The sequence below is a fragment of the Vipera berus genome (genome assembly GCF_964194415.1).
Source record: "Vipera berus genome assembly, chromosome: 2".
NCBI classification, from domain to species: Eukaryota; Metazoa; Chordata; class Lepidosauria; order Squamata; family Viperidae; genus Vipera; species Vipera berus.
This window is the reverse complement of record NC_138203.1, coordinates 151,838,998-151,857,958: the sequence shown is the minus strand read 5'-3', so window position 1 is coordinate 151,857,958 and position 18,961 is coordinate 151,838,998. Positions and strand designations below refer to the sequence as shown.

The 18,961-nt window shown below is 40.7% G+C and overlaps 2 protein-coding genes across 3 annotated transcripts; both read right to left on the bottom strand.

Moving 5' to 3' along the window:
* Positions 1–1,176: 1,176 nt before the first annotated feature.
* ATP5F1B (ATP synthase F1 subunit beta) lies at positions 1,177–9,812 on the bottom strand. The gene is made up of 10 exons (XM_081320647.1): positions 9,624–9,812; positions 7,525–7,707; positions 6,834–7,008; positions 6,087–6,208; positions 5,645–5,829; positions 4,998–5,156; positions 4,729–4,851; positions 4,304–4,516; positions 3,868–4,069; positions 1,177–3,060 (listed from the first exon to the last, which is right to left on the bottom strand). Exons 1-10 carry the CDS (start codon positions 9,754–9,756, stop codon positions 2,963–2,965), a joined length of 1,593 nt encoding a protein of 530 aa, XP_081176773.1. The 5' UTR covers positions 9,757–9,812; the 3' UTR covers positions 1,177–2,962.
* A 1,649-nt stretch (positions 9,813–11,461) lies between these two features.
* On the bottom strand, positions 11,462–17,807 carry ATG101 (autophagy related 101). 2 transcript variants are annotated; one of them, XM_081320648.1, is made up of 3 exons: positions 17,735–17,807; positions 16,413–16,672; positions 11,462–12,624 (listed from the first exon to the last, which is right to left on the bottom strand). In XM_081320648.1, the coding sequence occupies exons 2-3, from the start codon at positions 16,662–16,664 to the stop codon at positions 12,220–12,222; spliced, it is 657 nt and encodes a 218-aa protein (XP_081176774.1). In that variant the 5' UTR covers positions 16,665–16,672; positions 17,735–17,807; the 3' UTR covers positions 11,462–12,219. The 2 variants fall into 2 exon arrangements, with proteins under 2 accessions (XP_081176774.1, XP_081176775.1); XM_081320649.1 differs by lacking the exon at positions 17,735–17,807 and adding an exon at positions 17,368–17,676.
* Positions 17,808–18,961: the final 1,154 nt, after the last annotated feature.

The following is an 18,961-nucleotide window of genomic DNA, read 5'->3' as shown; positions in this document are numbered from 1 at the left end:
GACAAAGCAAAAAATTATTGGAGTAAGATTGGTATCTTAATACTGAAGATTCTCAAAGTGAATATAAAAGTAAAATCAAACTTGTCTATTAGACTTAATGGACAAAGAATTTGAAAAAAATTAGAACTTTGATGTTATACAATGGTACCTTGGTATTCCTCATTAATTGGTAACAGGAGGTGCAATGAGTACCAAAACTGAGTACATTTTTCCCCATAAGGAATAATGCAGTGAATCACAACACGGCCAATAACAAGAAGTTTTAGCTTGTGCACTGAATACCAAACAATTTGGAGTACCAGGACAGTTTTTTTGCGTAAAAATGCATTGTGTACCAAATCTGATGAGTTACACAGTAGTTGAGTTCCAAGGTACCACTGTATACAGTATACTGGAAGCAGCAAGAATGCTCTGTGCACAAAAATGGATACTTTAATTCTGATTGCAAAAGCTGATGGAGCTAGCAGTTAGCTAAATTGCCTGCTTTAATTAAGGAATAGAGCTAGCTTTGTTTCCATTTGGAAATCGCTTCTGGACTTTTGAGGTGGGAAAAATGAAATGCTGGACAGATTTATGTTATAAAAATGGTTAGTATATATTACTATGTAAGCTTAAGAATTGAGGGTGTATGTTATTATCTTATTGTACTGCCCTATAAGAGCTGGAAATGTTTTTTTTCCTCTTACTTTTCCATTATTTTCATTCTTCTTTATATATTTTGCTAAATTAATAAAAAATTTAAAGGCAAAATGGGAAATGACAGCGTGTCAAGGTATCAAAAATGAAATTATTATTTCCAATTAAATTTATATTTTCTAGATTCTCAAAAAAGATAAAATTACAAAATGTAAGGCCTGGCGTAATATCTCGTATGTGGCATTTAACTGGGCAGTTCAGCATTACAGAATAACTTCTTTAAAAAAATGTAAAGGCACTCCTACAGCAAGCACGCATGTTTTAAGATGACTTCTAGGATTAAAATCCTAGACTGAATGAAATGGACAATTCTACTTCCCTTGAACAGAATATCCCATGGTTCACACGTTGCATGGTTTGATCAGTTAACCAAAACTAATCAGGTGCAGAAATACATCAAATCCAAGATAAGATTCATAACTGCCCTGTATCGTAGCACAAGCTAGGTTTACTAGGAATCTCTCATTTACATGAAGGGTGTGATTTTTGTTGTAATTGTTCCCAATGTTTATTATAACTTTTGCCATGGATCTTCTGTCAATTCTAATTGCAGCAGAGTAGAAATGTAATAAATAGCACATAACTATCAAATCTCAGTTTTGCAGGACACAACCTACGTGTGATAAACCTTCTCAGCCATAAAGGACCCTCTGAAAGTCTTTTCCTAATGGAAACCCTACTTGTTTTAGATCTCTTCATTACAACCAAGGTCTGCCAAATTGACTTGTTTTGTGTTTTTGTAAAGGGATCAAGAGATTCTGTAACCAACACTCCCAGACACAGGCAGAGCAATAAGCTTGAGAAATTGATACGAGAGCAATTACCCATCCCTTGAGTCTTAGCCGATTAATCCCAATTACTTTCATTTTACAGCAAGTTATTGATTTCTATTCTTTCTTTGAGCATTCAGGCATAACACCTTTAAAATGAGTTTGATGAAATTGTTTATACATGGCAACTACATCGAGGTTAACGTTGCCCAGTTTCCTTACAGTAGGCAAATTGCTGTCCCCCTCCCTTCCAAGAGGCAACCTTAATGGGCCATGGTAGGTAAGGGAAAAGAGAAACACATCTCCATATATAGTGTGGGAGTCAGTTAATGAGATTCAGGAGGAAGTTGCTTAAGTACTTAAAAACCAAAGCTAGTTCAAGATTGAAAAAGCCAAAGTGAGTAATATCTCTTTTAAACATACTTTGTTGCATCAGATTAAGTGGCATTTTTTTTAGGTTTATGTAGTTAGGTAGTTTTTAACCTTGTATATTACTGGAGTCACACAATACAATAAGCCAGAAGTGCTGCCAAACTGGCAGCCCGTGGGCCAGATGCGCCATTGCCCATCCACACCCACTCTGGCTCTGCAAAGGCAAAAAAAAAACCCCTCGCACCACCAGATCGGGTTTGACACCCGTGCATTAAGCCAAAACTAGATAGGTAGTGTTGTGGCTTGGTACAAAGTTGTGGAAACACAGAGGGTTTGAGTGTCAACGAATCTTCAGATTCTATTCTAGGATTAAGATTTAGCAACATCTGAGCATTCTTTCAAATAATGGTCTTTTCAAAGACTTACGCAGCCAAAAAAATTTCCATTCCAACCTTCCAAGTTGTATCCATTCAACTGCATTAGAGAACATGGCACTTACTTGACCAAACCTGGGTGAAGCTGCCTACAAAAAAACTGAACAGAGTTTTGGAATTCATAGCAAACGTGCCTGTTGTGGGAGAACAAGATTTCAATGCACGCTATCTAGAATATTCAGAGGCATTTCTGGACTGCTGTCCAAGGAATCTCCGCCTGCGTGAGTAGCTGGCTGTAGGCCAGCATATTAAATATGCTAATCTGTCTTATTTGGCAAATGCTTTGGAGAAGAGGAAGGAATCAGTAAGTGCCAGCACTTAATGATCTTTACAGGGTAGAAGGATTTTCTGCATCAACCCAGTTCTCATCAATTCTCTCTGTGGAATATTCTGGGCAATCACCATGTTGGAATTAAACAGCGCAATCTTGCTTTCTAATACAGTCAGCAAGAATGCCTTACTCGTGGTCAGAGAATCCAGAATCAGAAAATTTGGTCTGCTTCAAGCTATAGCTTCTCTTCCTGTTCCTGATTGCAACAGTACCATTAACTACTTCTATAATCGCACCAGATGGTTTATTGGAAACTTAAATATTTTCAAGAAATTTCCAAGAGTTTCAAGAACTGTGAGGTGGGACAAAGGGAACCCCTGGACATTTGAAAGTGTACAGGATTTGCCTCAAAGGTAAACTCATGAGTGTTCTTCTGCCAGCTTCTCGGCCTTGGCCACAGCTTCCTCAATGGGCCCCACCATATAGAAAGCCTGTTCTGGGAGGTGGTCATATTCTCCTGCAGAGACAAAAAGTCAAAAATTGAAAATCAGTTAAACTGTTAAAGAGACAGATTATGACTACATGCCTTTTCTGCTACATGCCTTTTCTTCTACCATCACCTAAATAGCAAATAGCAACTGAGGCAGAGCACGGTGAGGTTGGGGATGGCTGCTGCTGGTGTGGGAGTGTTTGCAGTAGCCGCAGTAGTGTCTCAACACTTCAGGAAGGGTGCTGTGGGCATGTGTGCACAGAATAGAGTACAAGATTCTTGAGGCCTTGTACCCCTTAGCCGGGCTCCTCAGGAGAAAAAGCATCAAGAGCAACTTGCGACCTTTTTGCCACCTTCCCCTAAATTGATTTTGTTTGTGGGAAGCTGGCTGGGAAGGTTGCAGATAGTGATCGTGTGACTGCCAGATGCTGCAGCCATCATTAAACACAAACATGGCTCGCCAAGTGCCTGGATTATAGTCGCACGCCCTTAGGCAATGCTGGGACCTTCAACGACCAGTTCTAAGTACTTGTTTAGCACTGCCACAACTTCAAACTATCGCTGAACAAGAGGTTGTCAACTGAGGACTACCTGTAATTACTCATAGTCTCATTACAGAAGGCTATTATTTTTCCTAAATTTGAATGGAAAAATGTTGGATGGTAATCACTAGACAAATTACTTGGAAAAATGCCTATATTACATCTGAAAAGCAATGAGACTGTAGTGCAGTAGATGCCTTATAAGCAGAATAGGGAAAATTATCAGTGAGAGAAGGTGGCAAGAAGACGGCCAGCAGCTTCAGGGGTTTTCAATTCCAGTTGTCATACATACCTATCAGAATCTGTTGGAATCCTTTGATTGTTTCTTTCAGAGGCACCAGCTTGCCTGCATGGCCAGTAAAAACCTCAGCCACCTGGAAGGGCTGGGACAAAAACCTCTGGATCTTACGGGCTCGTGCCACTGTCAGCTTATCCTCTTCAGATAATTCATCCATACCCAAAATAGCGATAATGTCTTGGAGGGATTTGTAGTCCTAGAGAGGAAGCCTACAGGTGAGTTGAGACAGCAAGGGCACCATGGAGTAGATCAAGCCATAGGCCACCCTCTCTACATTCTGCCTCTTCCAAGCGGCTGTTGCTGGTTTGCAGTATAACCAGTCTCACTTGCTATAAAAATGTGTTAACATTCTACGTATGCAATTAAAAAAAATACAAAAAAGCATTCACTAATTTGTAAGTTAGGATTCCTTGATTTTCACGCCATTCACCTGCAAGATTTTTTGCACCCCACGGGCCACGTCGTAATGCTCCTGTCCCACAATGTTAGGATCCATGATACGTGAAGTCGAGTCCAGAGGATCTACAGCTGGGTAAATGCCCAGCTCTGCAATGGCACGAGACAGCACGGTGGTGGCATCCAAGTGGGCAAAGGTGGTTGCAGGAGCTGGATCTGTCAAGTCATCAGCTGGTACATAGATGGCCTTGGGAGAGAGAAGACGATTTATAGGCAGTTTTAATGCTAACCATTAGCAGCTTTGTGCAGCTCTTCATACGGAAGGGCAATTCCATCAGATCCCACAGGGAATGGTGGAGATGAAAATAGAATTTCCTTCTAGAAATGAGACAGTAACATCGTATGCCCTGAATTGGTAGACAATATAACTGGAGAAACGCATTTATAATAAGAAATTACCTGCACAGAGGTGATAGATCCCTTTCTTGTGGTTGTGATTCTCTCCTGCATGGTACCCATATCAGTAGCCAGAGTAGGTTGGTAGCCCACAGCTGAGGGGATTCTACCCAGCAAGGCGGATACCTGGAAGAGAAGATTAAAATCTTCTGCATTTGCCAAGGTTGTTTCTTTTATACACAGTCTCACATAACACATCTATGCTTTCCCTGTCCACTATTTAGGAAGATCCTACTATTCTGTTTTGATTGACACATTGGTTTAAAGCTTACCTCAGATCCAGCCTGTGTGAAACGGAAGATGTTATCAATGAAGAGCAGCACGTCCTGACCCTCCTGGTCTCTGAAATATTCAGCAACGGTCAAGCCTGTCAAAGCAACTCTGGCACGAGCACCAGGCGGCTCATTCATCTGCCCATAAACAAGAGCAACCTGCGGGAGAGGAAAGAAACTTAAAATAACACAATGTTAACAATAACACACAATTTCATTAGCATATGGCTAAAACTTTCCTGCTCCATAGCAATCAACTGGTGTACTATGAGCTATACCCAGAAATATCCTAGCTCATTTCTTATTATCCTACCAACTCTAATACGTCTTTCTGAAACATAATGCAGATTTACTTCTAATAATGTACTACTTCTTCCAGCCTATGTAATTCCTTCATAGAGTGACTGTCTAGTATCTGCACACTTTGTATTTTGTTCAAAATATTCCAGGTGCACTAGAAATAACTTCAGTCCTTGAAACTTTCTCTAGTACTGTCAACCCATGACCCAAGATCAACACTGGAAATTCAGAAGTGCACGCCCTCAAGAATAATGGCCAATTTTGGGCGCAAGCAAGACAGATTAAGCCAACCCACATGACACTTTTGGAGTCTAGGGCCACAGCTAAAGCCTGACTAGTTTGCTCACCTTGGATGTGGTGTCCTTCAAGTTGATGACACCGGACTCTATCATTTCATGGTACAAATCATTCCCTTCACGGGTTCTTTCTCCAACACCAGCAAATACCGAGTAGCCACCATGAGCTTTGGCAACATTGTTGATCAGTTCCATGATCAATACAGTCTTGCCTACACCAGCACCACCAAACAGACCTGGAAAAAAAAAGCTGCTTCAGTACTAGAGAACGATCAGGAGCTCCTCTACAATTTCACATTTTCCTTCTCAGAAGATGAATTGCTTCAGCAATCTCAGAAGAACGAAAGTCAAGAGTTTTGCTCATCAGTGAAGGAAAGACAGCTAACACAATGTGTACGTAAAACATTGAGACTGATAACGATTTAAAGTCCATGCTGTGGCAAGGGCAAGGAAGCAGCAAAAACACAACCGGTCACCATTCCACCTCACTTACCAATTTTACCACCCTTTGCGTATGGGGCAAGAAGGTCCACAACTTTAATGCCAGTCACAAGGATTTCCTGTTCAACGCTCATTTCCACAAACGCAGGTGCTTCAGCATGAATAGCAGCAAACCTGAAAAAGGTGGGTCATATGTTAAGTATATCTTTTCCCAAGATGACCCACGCTATACTGTTCCCCAAATGCAGACGTATATTTCAGTGTCATATTTCATACTAACGTTGGCATTTTTATTTTCTATTTCTTTTCTAATGATCCCTAATATGGAATATTCTTGTCAAATGCAACTATATACTAAGTCAACATTCACTAGGACTCATCTAAGACCACTTTTCCCAGTTAGGTAGACCAGAGTTCCCCAACCTTTCTGGCTTTGCGGACCGGCGGGAGGGGTGAGATGGTTCCGTACAAGCAGCTGGCAAGCAGATGTGCTCGCCTGCTCCTGCAACCTGGTTCCAAACGGTTCACAGCCCAGTAGTGGGCCACAGCCTGAGGGCTGGAAACCCCTGAGGTAGATAATTCAGACACCACATATGTGCAAAATTAAGTTTTCTTGCCCCTTAAAATGTTTGGGAAGTGGCATGGAAATTAGTGGATACACGTCTCTCCTTTTCCATTTTACTGATGGGATTTTGTGGTTAAAATATAGTTCCCTAGGTGGGGAGGAACACCAAACAAACAAGGCCAACCAAATGATGAATGATGGTTGCCTTACTCCTTCCCCCAAATTCATGCTTACTGTTTGGTTTTTATTGGACCTCTTTCATCTATTGGCTCCCCAATCACATTCATGATTCTGCCAAGGGTCTCAGGTCCTACAGGAATTCTGATTGGTGCTCCGGAATCCAAAACCTTTTGGCCTCTCACCAAACCTTCAGTACCATCCATAGCAATGGTACGAACAGTATTCTCACCTGGAATAGAAGAAATATAATAGAAGATGCCTTTACCCTAAAAGAATGTTTGAGCAACAGAAATGTATTTTGTAATTTGAAAAGTTACACCAATGGGTAAAAATAAAGAATCCAAATAACTTTTAGGAAAGTTGGTAGAAGGTTGTTTATAGAAATGACATGCCTTCTATTATGTAGGTAATGCCAGCTTTAGAGATACACAAAACTCATGCGGCCAAAAAATTATTTTAACAGAAATCATCTTGCTTGAAAAATTAACTGGTATTGAATGCCCAGTTAGACATGCAAAATTTTAAGTATTCTTTTATCCGAGAGCTTCGGGGACATATTGAGCCTTGAAACATAACAGGAGGCTCATAAAAGCTGCTCCACAATATCAACCAATAATGCTAGCCTAAAAGACCTTCCTTTTCAGATCACAAATATGACTTCATTATGTTCAGAAGAACGAGTCATTTTTATTGATCATCATGAGGAGCATTAACAGACTTATTCAGGTTTATCAATGTCATTTACCTAAATGCTGAGCCACTTCTAGCACCAAGCGTGTATCTCTGCCTTGTACCTCAAGGGCGTTGAGGATTGGTGGCAGGGCATCATCGAACTGGACATCAACCACAGCACCAATGACTGCGACAATATGTCCAGTGGCAGCTCCAGCTTTAGCTGCAGGAGCTGTTTGTGCAGCATAGTTTCGGCCTACAAAAGAAAGTACAACCATCATCAGGCAAATTAGATGCTTAATTATACTTCACATTCAGCAACTTAAAAACACCTTCCCCTTCCTGAAAAAGATTTAAGATTGAGATTCTCTTTTCCAAAGTTGTTGGGTGTTGGGCAACATACATTTTATAAATAATTCTGGCAATTATGCAAAATCACTCAAAGCAGCAATCCAGTCAAATATAGAACCCTGGAGGAAAATGAGTCTCAGGTTTCCCATGTTTTGAAGGGATTTTATTCTAACAATATATTTCCTTATCACAACTGGAATTCTCGCAGATCAACAATAAGCTCTGAAAAAATTCAAAATGCAGATGCCTAAATGGCTCTCTCCCTAACACCAAATTATTGATAAAATAATTTCCTCCTCACGAAACCTCCGGGCCAGGTTATATTAATGATCTTATCTACCTAAACCTCATGAAACCAATGGTCACAAAACTGAACGCAATGATGAAGCATTGTGGAAAATTCGTTTTTTTTTTTAAAAAAAAACACCAAAAAAACTCCTAAATCGATCAAGCATTACTAAATTCTTGTAAATCGTTCCCAAATCCTGTCGGCGCAATTTATAACTGTCTCTATATATACACCATAGAAATTCATGGGAGAAAGGTCCGTGCCTAGATCTGAAGAGAACCGCGTGGCAATCTCGTTTTATCTCGCTCGGCCATTCTGCCGTGCCTTTCTTTCCATCTTCGCCCGGCTTACTGCACCCACAGAAGAGGGGATGGCAAAAAACAAAAAACCCACGGCGTCCAGGATCTGAAAAAGAGCTCCGCAATGCCTTCCCGTGCCCTCTAGTGCCGAAGAACGCCATCTTTGTCCTTGGCAAAAGAGCGATGAGCTCCGTGATGCTCCCGGTCCGTCTCCCTCGCTCGCTCGCCGGATGCGGCGGACGGCGGCGTCCATCGTCCCCAGGCATCTTACACCAAAGCAAGAAGGTACCGCGACACCTCTGGGGCCGCCCCTCGGCGTCTTCCCGCCCATGCAGAAAGGCCGGACCCGAAACCATCGTTTCCCCCGTAATCTAACGGGGTGGGCAAAAACCGAAGGATGAGATTTATCGTGGCGAAAATCCATCCGTGTGGTCGCTAAGAAGAGACACCGCTGACACGTAACCAACGACCGGGTTTCGGGCATCTGTGCGTTTCTGCAGAGGAAGGCGCTGGGGGGGAGGGGGCAACACGCCGCCCCGTCTATCTATCTATCTATCATCTATCTATCTATCTATCTATCTATCTATCTATCTATCTATCTATCTATCTATCTATCTATCATCTATCTATCTATCTATCTATCTATCTATCTATCTATCATCTATCTATCCATCTATCTATCCATCTATCTATCCATCTATCATCTATCTATCTATCTATCTATCTATCTATCTATCTATCTATCTATCTATCTATCTATCTATCTATTGTTGTTGTTGTTAGTTGCGAAGTCGTCTCCGACCCATCGCGACCCCATGGACAACGTTCCTCCAGGCCTTCCTGTCCTCTACCATCTTCTGGAGTCCATTTAAGCTCACGCCTACTGAATTATATATATATATATAAATACTCACAAACACACAGAGAATCAAACCACCTTCTGGGTTCTCACGGGCGCATGCACCCTTCTAGGTGAGGTTAGCCAAACGCGTGGCTCGATGAGCCGTGAGAATCCCGCAGAAAAAAGGGCGAGAACTCCGCTTCCCCTTCTTCCGAGGGCAGCGCCGAGAGACGTGGCAGGGAAGGCAAGCCTCCCATCCGGGCCGAGCAGCACCCTCGGTGCAGATGCTTTCCTCGGTCCTCCTGAATCCGCCCGTAGCCAGTCCCCGCCGCCACTTAGGCCCCAAGGTGACCCCGCCCTCGAGCTCCCACTGTGCTTCGCCCACCACTTACGGGCCTCGGCGGCAGCGGCAACGACACCACCCCGACGTTGCAGCAGACCCTGGAGGGGACTCGGCGCGCCTCGCGCCCCCCTCAGTAAAAAAGAAGCCGAAGAGGCGCAGCAGCGACCCGCGAACCCCAACATGGCGGCCACCGGCGAAGTGGAAGAGCAGACCTACCGCCGACCCAGATCGGCTGCTAAAGGGCTCGCTTTGTAAATTCTGGATCGGGATTGGCCAACGACCTTGCCTTTCTAAAGTCTAATTGGGTACCTTCCTGTCACTCACTTGCTTGAGGACTTGCTGATTGGAGAGGTTTTAACTCCCTCTGCGTCGCTCAGGCTTCGAAGGGCGGAACTATGGCACATGCTGAGCTCTCCCAATGGACAGCTCTTCCTGGCCGTGAGCTACTAGCTTCACTAAAGGGCCTCTCGTATTGGACACCATCGATGCGCTTCAAAGAAATCCTGCTTATGAATTGGACAAATTTTAAAAGCCACGCCTCTAAAGGAACTAATGAGTAGAAAAAAGCGGATAGAAATGTAAGAGGCAGTGTTTTTTTCTAGACTGAAAGTTGAACAAACGACCTAGGCTTGTCCTTGTGTAAAATGAAAGCTTCGGTTGTTTGGTAGGTCGTAGAAATTATGGGGTGTCCCACTGTCAGCTATGAAAACATTGCGAAAGGCAGAGTGCGTTAAGAATTCGATTTATATTGAATTGAAAAGTTATGATCTTGTGCAGCAGAGAATGAGGTGGCTGGATGGAGTCACTGAAGCAGTAGGCCTGAGCCTAAATGGACTCCAGAAGATGGTAGAGGACAGGAAGGCCTGGAGGAACGTTGTCCATAGGGTCGCGATGGGTCGGACACGACTTCGCAACTAACAACAAAATATTGTGCAGAGTTAACCATATTTAAACCCATTGAACTAATGATATAAAATATGGTTCAGATCTAAGTTAAATTAGGTCATTAAGTTTCCAGTATAACTGTACAAAGGATTGCAATGTAAGAATATTAACTCTCAGTAGAATCAGGGGAACATAACTCACAAGCATGCTTCTGAGTAAATATGTATAAACTGGATAATGAACAGCTACAGTCCCTAGGAAGAAGTGAGCTAGCTGTGTAAGATGGGACATAGATTTTAACACTTTTCCGTAAGATTATACCTACAGTACCAAGATTCTTTCAATTTTAAAGATTGATGGCTCATGTTAGCACTGTAGCAAAACACATACCTAACATCTGCATTTTTGGATCAATTTAAAGTATAACCCATACTTGAAACTATAGGACAGACCAGGGCATCCTGCTTTCCTTTCCACATTAAAGCCGATATTTGGTCTTGCATGATAATTTGAGGAATATTTCCTTGTTGTTGTTGTTGTTAGTTGCAAAGTCGTGTCCGACCCATCGCGACCCCATGGACAATGTTCCTCCAGGCCTTCCTGTCCTTCCTTCCCATTGCAACTGGGAAGACCGTAGCCTTGACTATACGCACTTTTGTTGACAGGGTGATGTCTCTGCTTTTTAGTGTGCTGTCTAGATTTGCCATGGCTTCCCTCCCCAGAAACAAGTGTCTTTTAATTTCTTGGCTGCAGTCCCCATCTGCGGTGATCTTGGGAGCCCAGGAAAATAAAATCTGTCAATATTTCCTTATACCTGTTAGTAACTTTGCGGAACTATAAGGATCTCTTCTATTATCATTTAATTGTCCTTTTACAAGATAAGTAGATATCAGGATTGAAACTGATTTCAAGGATTATCAATCAAATAAATTGGAATAATTTAGGCCTCTTTGAGTGTATGTTAGTTTAAACTACTTTTATTATAGAAAGTTACGACACAAAAAACAGGAATTTTCTTTTTATTCTTAGATTATTCAATACATATACTGGTAAAATATATACAAAACATGGAATTTTCTTTTTCTAGAAATACAGGCTACATATTTCACACTCTACTGAAAAATATAGGTATGTAGAATGGGTCCTTTTTTGTAATTTTTACTCACAAAAAAGGTGGAAGGCTTGAAACCCTTACACACTCCCACCCTGAAGTCATGCACCTAGAAGCAAAAATGTATTTATTCCAAAGCCAGAGATGAGCTAACAACTAGGTAATCAGGAAGGAAGGCACACTTTTTGCCAAGAAAAGTAACCTTAGCCTTGGCAGCCTTGTAGAAGATCTCAAAATTAAGAAATCAGGGAATCTAACCTACATTGACGGCTCATTGATAGTGCAAATGTTATTATCTTATGTGAATTAGGTGCTACCAAAATACTTATGAAGCATGCATACCATCTTTTCCCATAGACACACTGTAGTTCATCTAATGGAATTGGATTTAATAGAAAAGGACATTGAAGAGGTCTCTTGGTTTCTATTCTCTATTGCAAATGAAAGAAGTTGGGATCTGGTGAACTGGTGGACAAGCTAATTCTAGCCTTGACCTGTAATAGTTAGTGAATGAGAATAGGATGTATGGATGTCAAGAATCCAAAAATTTCTGAGAATAATGGATGTGGTACTTGGGGGCTAGGTGAAAGCAGAAAACCAGTTGCTTGCATTGCTTTTCAAAAATGTCTGGTCCATGATATCCTGGACATCAGAGTGCCAAGGTGTCCTTGATGAGGCGACGCATGGTGGTGGTGACAGAGGTCCCAAGTGACTCAGTGATTTGGTAAGAAATCTTGTATAAGTAGGGCTGGACATCCCTCAGCCCTGTATCAAAGACGTTATCCACCTCTGACTGGGTAGGCATCTTGGGCAGGTACTCATGTCGGTTCATCACTTCTACAATGTTGATAATCTTTTCACAAAGTTTTTCACCCACCTTTTCACGACATATTTGCCGTTCCTGCTCATTAGCCAGACTCACTACATTTACCTTGACCGTCCAAACTTCCCAAAGGATACATTCATCTGAGAAAGGCCATCGTGATTTCTTCTTCTGATAAAACTCCAGGGAAATTTGGCCCATCCCATCACCACCTGAGTTTCGCAATGCATCCTGGGGGAGAAAAAAAGCATTATTCCATGTTTCACTGGAATAATTTTAGGTTTTCAGTACATTTATAATAAAATATTATGAATATTTATTTGGAACAAAGTTATGCCATGCTCAACGATGTTTTCTTTTTCTGTAGAGAGAAGACATTCTAAAATCGAAGTCTCACTAATGAAACAAAGACAATTTTGTTTACATATGGTACCCTCTAATAAAAAGACTTGAAGAAGGATCCTTATAGTAGGTCTTAACACACGGGGATAGTTTCAGTCAGACTATTTTCTCAACATCCGTTTCTAGTTTTCAATTTACAGCTGGTCATTTAACAACCATTCAAAATTACAATTGTCTTACTTATAACCTGTTTTTGAAGTTACAACAGCAGCACCCCACCCTGGCAGTCATATGACTGCATTTTGGGCACTTGGCAACGGGCTCATCTTTATGGCCATTTGCAGCCTTCTGCAATCATATGACAGTGCTTTGCAACATTTTTTGCCAGTTTCCAGCATTTACTTTCGTTTGCAACAAAAAATACCCATAACAATAGCAACTGCAAAAAAAGTAAAAAAAAAACCCCATCAGATCCAGTTACGTGACTTCCAACTGCAATGACTTACAGCTTTTATACAGATAGAAAAGTGGAAACTAGTTAAGAGTGTTATCTAGGGGAGGAAATTCACTGAAAAAAAGATGATAGAAACATAACACTTTCTAGAACAATAGCCATTTAGCTTGTTCCAGTACAAAGTATTCTGTGGCACCATCTTAAAGATAACATATTTATTATGGCATCACCTTTCATGTGTACCAACTATTTCATCAGATGCATGCTTTGTAATATATTTACTTTCATGGCAGCAGAAGAGGAAGAAAAGATTGTTAGCAATGTAATGTAAAAATATAGCCAAGAATAATTGCCTTCTAACAGTGGCCATTTATATAATGATTATTGACTTTTGTCAATGTATGAACTTGTATGAACTTATGTACTTTTGCAGTGGAAAGCTGTAAATGATAGCATCCACAGAATCTTACCAATATGCACATTTTTTTAATAACGATACTAACACAGTATTGAAATTGTGATATTAATGCGTATACATTTAAAGTTCTTTTTTTTAAAGGACTCTCCCCCTCCCATCAATTTATTCAAATGGCAATCTAGAATGTTTGCATTTTGCATTGTACATTTCAAATGGGGGTTTCTGCTGGTAGTTCATTCTGCTGATTGGAATGCTCCCTGCCTGAGCTGTTAGAGACAGTTTTAGATTTGATGTGTAGGACTTCTAGAATATTGGTTTTAGAATACTACAGTATTTAAATGGGGACTGCCTTACAGGAGCCACTGAAACTGTTATAACTCCCTTGATAATGAGTGTCTTAAGTTGTTACTGCGCCAACACAAATAGCAAGTCACACTCTGGATTTTTTTTTCCTAGTGAGCAAGTGGATGGTGGTTTGAAAAGAGGGCTATGTTTATATCTGTTCTTCTGTCATAGATTTATTTTCTATTGAAAATAAAGCTTGCAAAGACTATTTTTCACTGCAGAGGTGAGGAACTCTATCATCTCAAGATGATAGATTCCAATGGCTTCCAGAAGGCTCTGAAGCATTTTCCATGATCCCTGTAAAATATTTGACTACAGAAATGATGACAGCAATTGAAACAATTGCTCTTCAATCTCCTCTTCCCAATGCAGAGTCCATTCAGTCCCTTGATATACATCTCAGCTGAGTGCAAAGCAGGCAGTTGGAGGAAGACTAAAACACAGGTAGAAGAAAACTCATCTTGACTCTGATTGGATGCTAGTAAGAACTTATTATCAAGCCTATACTGTACTGCGACAATATTGGAAGATTTTTTTTCTCCTTCTGTTGTGTACCCTCAGCACCATTGGAACTTTTTTAGTGGTGCAAGGAGTGCAGGGGTCTGGCTCAGACGTGAATTATATGAGAAAAAAATGATAAGTTTCTGATGATATGTCAACTAGATACTTCAAGAACAAAATTAGTCTAATTTGGCATGGCAGACTCTACTATTTCAACTGTTCAGGCTGCAAAATGTCCAAGGACCTGTCAGATATTTTGGGATAAGTTTCAGTTTTTAAGGCTTGATGATGCAGATAAGGTGCTTGATTATGTTTGGCTAGCCATGCTTATTTTATATTTGCTCCTCGTGGCTTAGTAGAAAGGGAGTGTTTTCCGGAACTTGAGGACTATAAATTCGTTGCTGCAAGAAGTGGTCCTAGCTTTATTAAAGGAGGCTACAGTGAGATGATTACTAAAAAAATTGTAAATATTTATAGGCCAGTATCCCTCTTCTGATTAAGGGGATTGAGCATGCAGCGGTTAATCATATCCAAACATTTTTAGCTGAAAATTTCTAGGTACCTTTCAATAAGAATGTAGACCTAATTTAGGTCCTGAAACTGCCTTGGTCATCATGTTGAATGATCTTTGCTGGGAAAGAGAGAGGGAGAGTGAAACTCTCTTGATTCTCTTGGATCTCTCGCTTGATACCACCAGAGTGACATTCTTTTGCACAGGGTGTCCACTTTAAAAGTGAGTAAATGGGCTTGGAGTGGCTCGGCTCGTACATGGATAGCTTTATCCATGGCGTTTATGCTGTCTAGTTCTGTAAGGTTTCACTGTTATCCCCCATGCTATTCAATTTTTTACACTGAACCATTGAATGTGTTGAATATTTTAAAGTAAAATATTAGCAGCATGCTGAAATTAACCTTGATCTTGCCTTTTCATAGGGGTCCACGTGACACATTGAAACTGCTGAATCAATGCCTGGTTGCAGTAACTGAACAACAAACTGAAATCACTCCAGAGAAGACAGGAATGCTGTTAGTGGATAGTTTGCCTATCCAGATTTATTTATTTATTTATTTATTTATTTATTTATTTATTTATTTATTTATTTATTTATTTATTTATTTATTTTATATACCGCCCTTCTCCCGGAGGACTCAGGACTCAAGATGAGCAGAATTCCAACTGTTTTGGATGAAGTTATGCTTCTCAAAAGGATTAAATATGTGCCCTATCATGTTTCTGGATCCATTCTGACTCCAGTGTATTCTTACTCAAACTCTTACAGTTCTTACACTCTATGTCAAACTGGAATTTGTTGAGTAGCAAAGATATTTTTATATTCCTAGGGCTTTCAAAACTATGTTAACGATGTTATGTTCTTAAACTTTTCAATGCCAGTTTTTGTTCTATGTATTAACAGTAACTTGCTAATGTTGCATTTTTTATTTTACTGAAAGTTTAAATTTTATAAACTGACTGTATTTCACTACTTACAATTTTAATTATAAATTGCTTTGAGGTTTAATATGAACTGATGCAGAAACATATTAAATACATAACAAAAATGCAGCAATTTAAGTGAAGTATTTTAAATCATTATAGAGAATAAAAAATAATATAGAAGTAATATTGTTTTCACAGCTTGCTGATGTGTACTGATGGAATCAAGAATATTTCCCTAAACAAATTGTTCCATAATCTGCATGTGGAGACTCCCTCTTTTAGGAACACTCATTGCCTGAAAAATAGTAAACAATTTCAGCAAAGGAACAGAATTCTTGGACACTATTTTGAGATATGTTCCACCCCAATCTGGTTTGGGCTTTGAAAATTAACGTCAACCTTGAATTAATCCTGGAAACAGTCTGTTAACTATCTGGCATCTGTATTCTGGGCCAAAGAATGTTTCTGTACCAGCAACATGGAAACACACATCATTCTGAAATAAACACAGTAACTTTTACCTTGAATTCTCCAACTGCCTTTCTCAATGCACGATCAAGTTCCTCAGAAGAAACCCTGACATAGGTGAAATCAATGAAGTCGCAATCAACATCTTGTGTGCCAACTGTCCCAATCGAATAGGTTCCTTCTTTCTTGTAATGGAATTTCCCTGTGCTGCGATGAAGTAATATGGTGTGCAAAAGTGCCAGCATAGCTTCTTCAATCTGGCGACCTTCAACTGATATCTCCAGCACCTCTGACCGGCAATTCATTGTGACTTCTGCAGAGGAAAAATAAGCAGGCAATCCTGAAAAAAAAGCTACATGAGCAGACCGGAAAACTCTCACCTCGATGGTATGATAGATATGTACAGGTGGGAAGTAATATGGAAAACGTATTGCTCCAAACTCTTCTAAAGAACAGCATAAAACGTGCCATTTTAAGGATTTTGCTATTGTTCTGAGTTGCATGTTAAATAGCTACTTTACAGTTCAATCCATTCAGGACTGCTCCAAATTATCGCACTGTTTTCTGGAACTACAAAATTCTAATAAAAATGCTGACATTGAATAAATTATGAAGAAGCACTCTAAGGCAAATCAAAATCAGTCTAAATTCTACAGTGGTTTTAAAAATTGCTTTCTGAAAACTGAGACAGTCCTTAACAATAATGCTAAAAAGGTTCAATTTATTCCTTAAACAACGGTAACTTTTCAACCAATATTATTAATTCATTGGAAGCAAAATAAGCGATAGAGCCAAACATGGCAAGAACCCAATGTGCTGTGTCATCAAATGCATTGACTGAAACTGATCTACGAACAAACAAAAAAGAATCCCATTATTTCCCAACACTTTCGAAAGAGGCAATACCCCTCGACGTAGCAGCACTGTAACTTGAAAAATTGCTCTTAAAGGCCACCCATTGCTCCAACGATAAAAGTCAGGATGTTCTTTTTGTCCTCATGTACTTACCTAGAGATGAGATCACTTTTATGTTTTAATTCTTTCCGAATGACCTGATTGGCTGGGACATTTAAACGTATATAATTCAGCCTTTTCACCAATACAACACGCTGGCTTTTGAACCCCACCAGGGAAGAACATGTTTTGTTCCTAACGCAGGTCGCAGCCCTGAAGATCGGGGGGGGGGGTTTGGGGGTTAAACCTCTTGTGACTTCCGCCGTCCTGTGACCAAAAACATCCTAGGCTTTCCTCGGGGGAGGAGGCGCTCGGTAACTAAGGTAACCGACCGGACAAGGGCTCGCGCCTTCTGGAAGGTGGGGGGGGGGGTTTAAAGAGGTAGAGGGGTGCCCGGTGGGAATAACAGCTCGCAACTCACCTGTCCCAGATCTGGGTGCTTCCCTACACAAGCAACTTAATCTTCGGATTGGCCCAACTAAGAAAACATGGGAGAGAGGGATTTGAAAAATCATCCTCAAGGGCGAGTCGAAGCTATTCTTCTTGCCACGGGTCGCTTCCGCCCTTCCTCAGACGGAAGAAACTTCTGAATTTTATTTACCTAAGGCCTTTAAACCCTGTTCCAGGCTTTTAAAATATAAATTGCTGATAAGCTTTTCCCCCTGCCGCTCTTGGTACCGTCCAAGAAAAGCAAACCACAGACGAAACCAGGAAGGGTCAACTTCCGGTTCTTAGAGCACCAGTTTCGCCCTTTGCTGCCCCCTGCAAATTGGAGATGAGCTCGTAGGGCTCTCTGCAGTAAAAGGTCGAAAATTTGGTGATGCTTTTTACTGGTTAAAAAGAAAGCTTATTATTTTATTTCATCGGCGCTTCATTTCATTGGTTAAAAAACACGAGATGCTGTACAAAAAAAATGAGGGCGGGAGTTTGTTATTCATTTGTTTTTGTTTCATACCCTGAGCGATTGCGTAACAAGATGCAGTTTTCCCCTTCCCTTCCAGAAAACTCCAGAATAGCCCCACAGTATGTTTTAAATTAATTTAAATTGTTTAATTTTAATTAATTTTAATTGTTTAATTTAAGTGAAGAAGAACTAAAGAGCCTCTTGTTGCAGGTGAAGAAGGAGAGTGCAAAACTTGGGTTGAAACTTAACATTAAGAAAACCAAGATCATGGCATCTGGCCCTCTCAATTCCTGGCAAATAGATGGGGAAGAAATGGAGGTAGTGACAGATTTTATTTTCCTGGGCTCCAAGATCACTGCAGACGGGGACTGTAGCCAAGGAATTAAAAGACGCTTGCTCCTGGGGAGGAAAGCCATGGCAAATCTAGACAGCACACTAAAAAGCAGAGACATCACCCTGTCAACAAAAGTGCGTATAGTCAAGGCTATGGTCTTCCCAGTTGCAATGTATGGCAGTGAAAGTTGGACCATAAGAAAGGCTGAACGCCAAAGAATTGAGGCCTTTTAACTGTGGTGCTGGAGAAGACTCCTGCGAGTCCCTTGGACTGCAAGGCGATCAAACCGGTCAGTCCTAGAGGAGATCAATCCTGACTGCTCTTTAGAAGGCCAGATTCTGAAGCTAAAACTCAAGTACTTTGGCCACCTAATGAGAAGGAAGGACTCACTGGAGAAGAGCCTAATGCTG

Excerpts from the sequence above, each read along its gene's own strand:
- ATG101 (XM_081320648.1), bottom strand. The coding sequence starts at position 16,664 with ATGAATTGCCGGTCAGAGGTGCTGGAGATATCAGTTGAAGGTCGCCAG. Across the intron at positions 12,625-16,412 it reads AGGCAGTTGGAGAATTCAAG|GATGCATTGCGAAACTCAGG; the intron begins GTAAAAGTTACT and ends TTTCTCCCCCAG.
- ATP5F1B (XM_081320647.1), bottom strand. The coding sequence starts at position 9,756 with ATGTTGGGGTTCGCGGGTCGCTGCTGCGCCTCTTCGGCTTCTTTTTTA. Across the intron at positions 5,157-5,644 it reads TGAAGGACACCACATCCAAG|GTTGCTCTTGTTTATGGGCA; the intron begins GTGAGCAAACTA and ends CCTCTCCCGCAG. Across the intron at positions 3,061-3,867 it reads ATTCCAACAGATTCTGATAG|GAGAATATGACCACCTCCCA; the intron begins GTATGTATGACA and ends TTGTCTCTGCAG.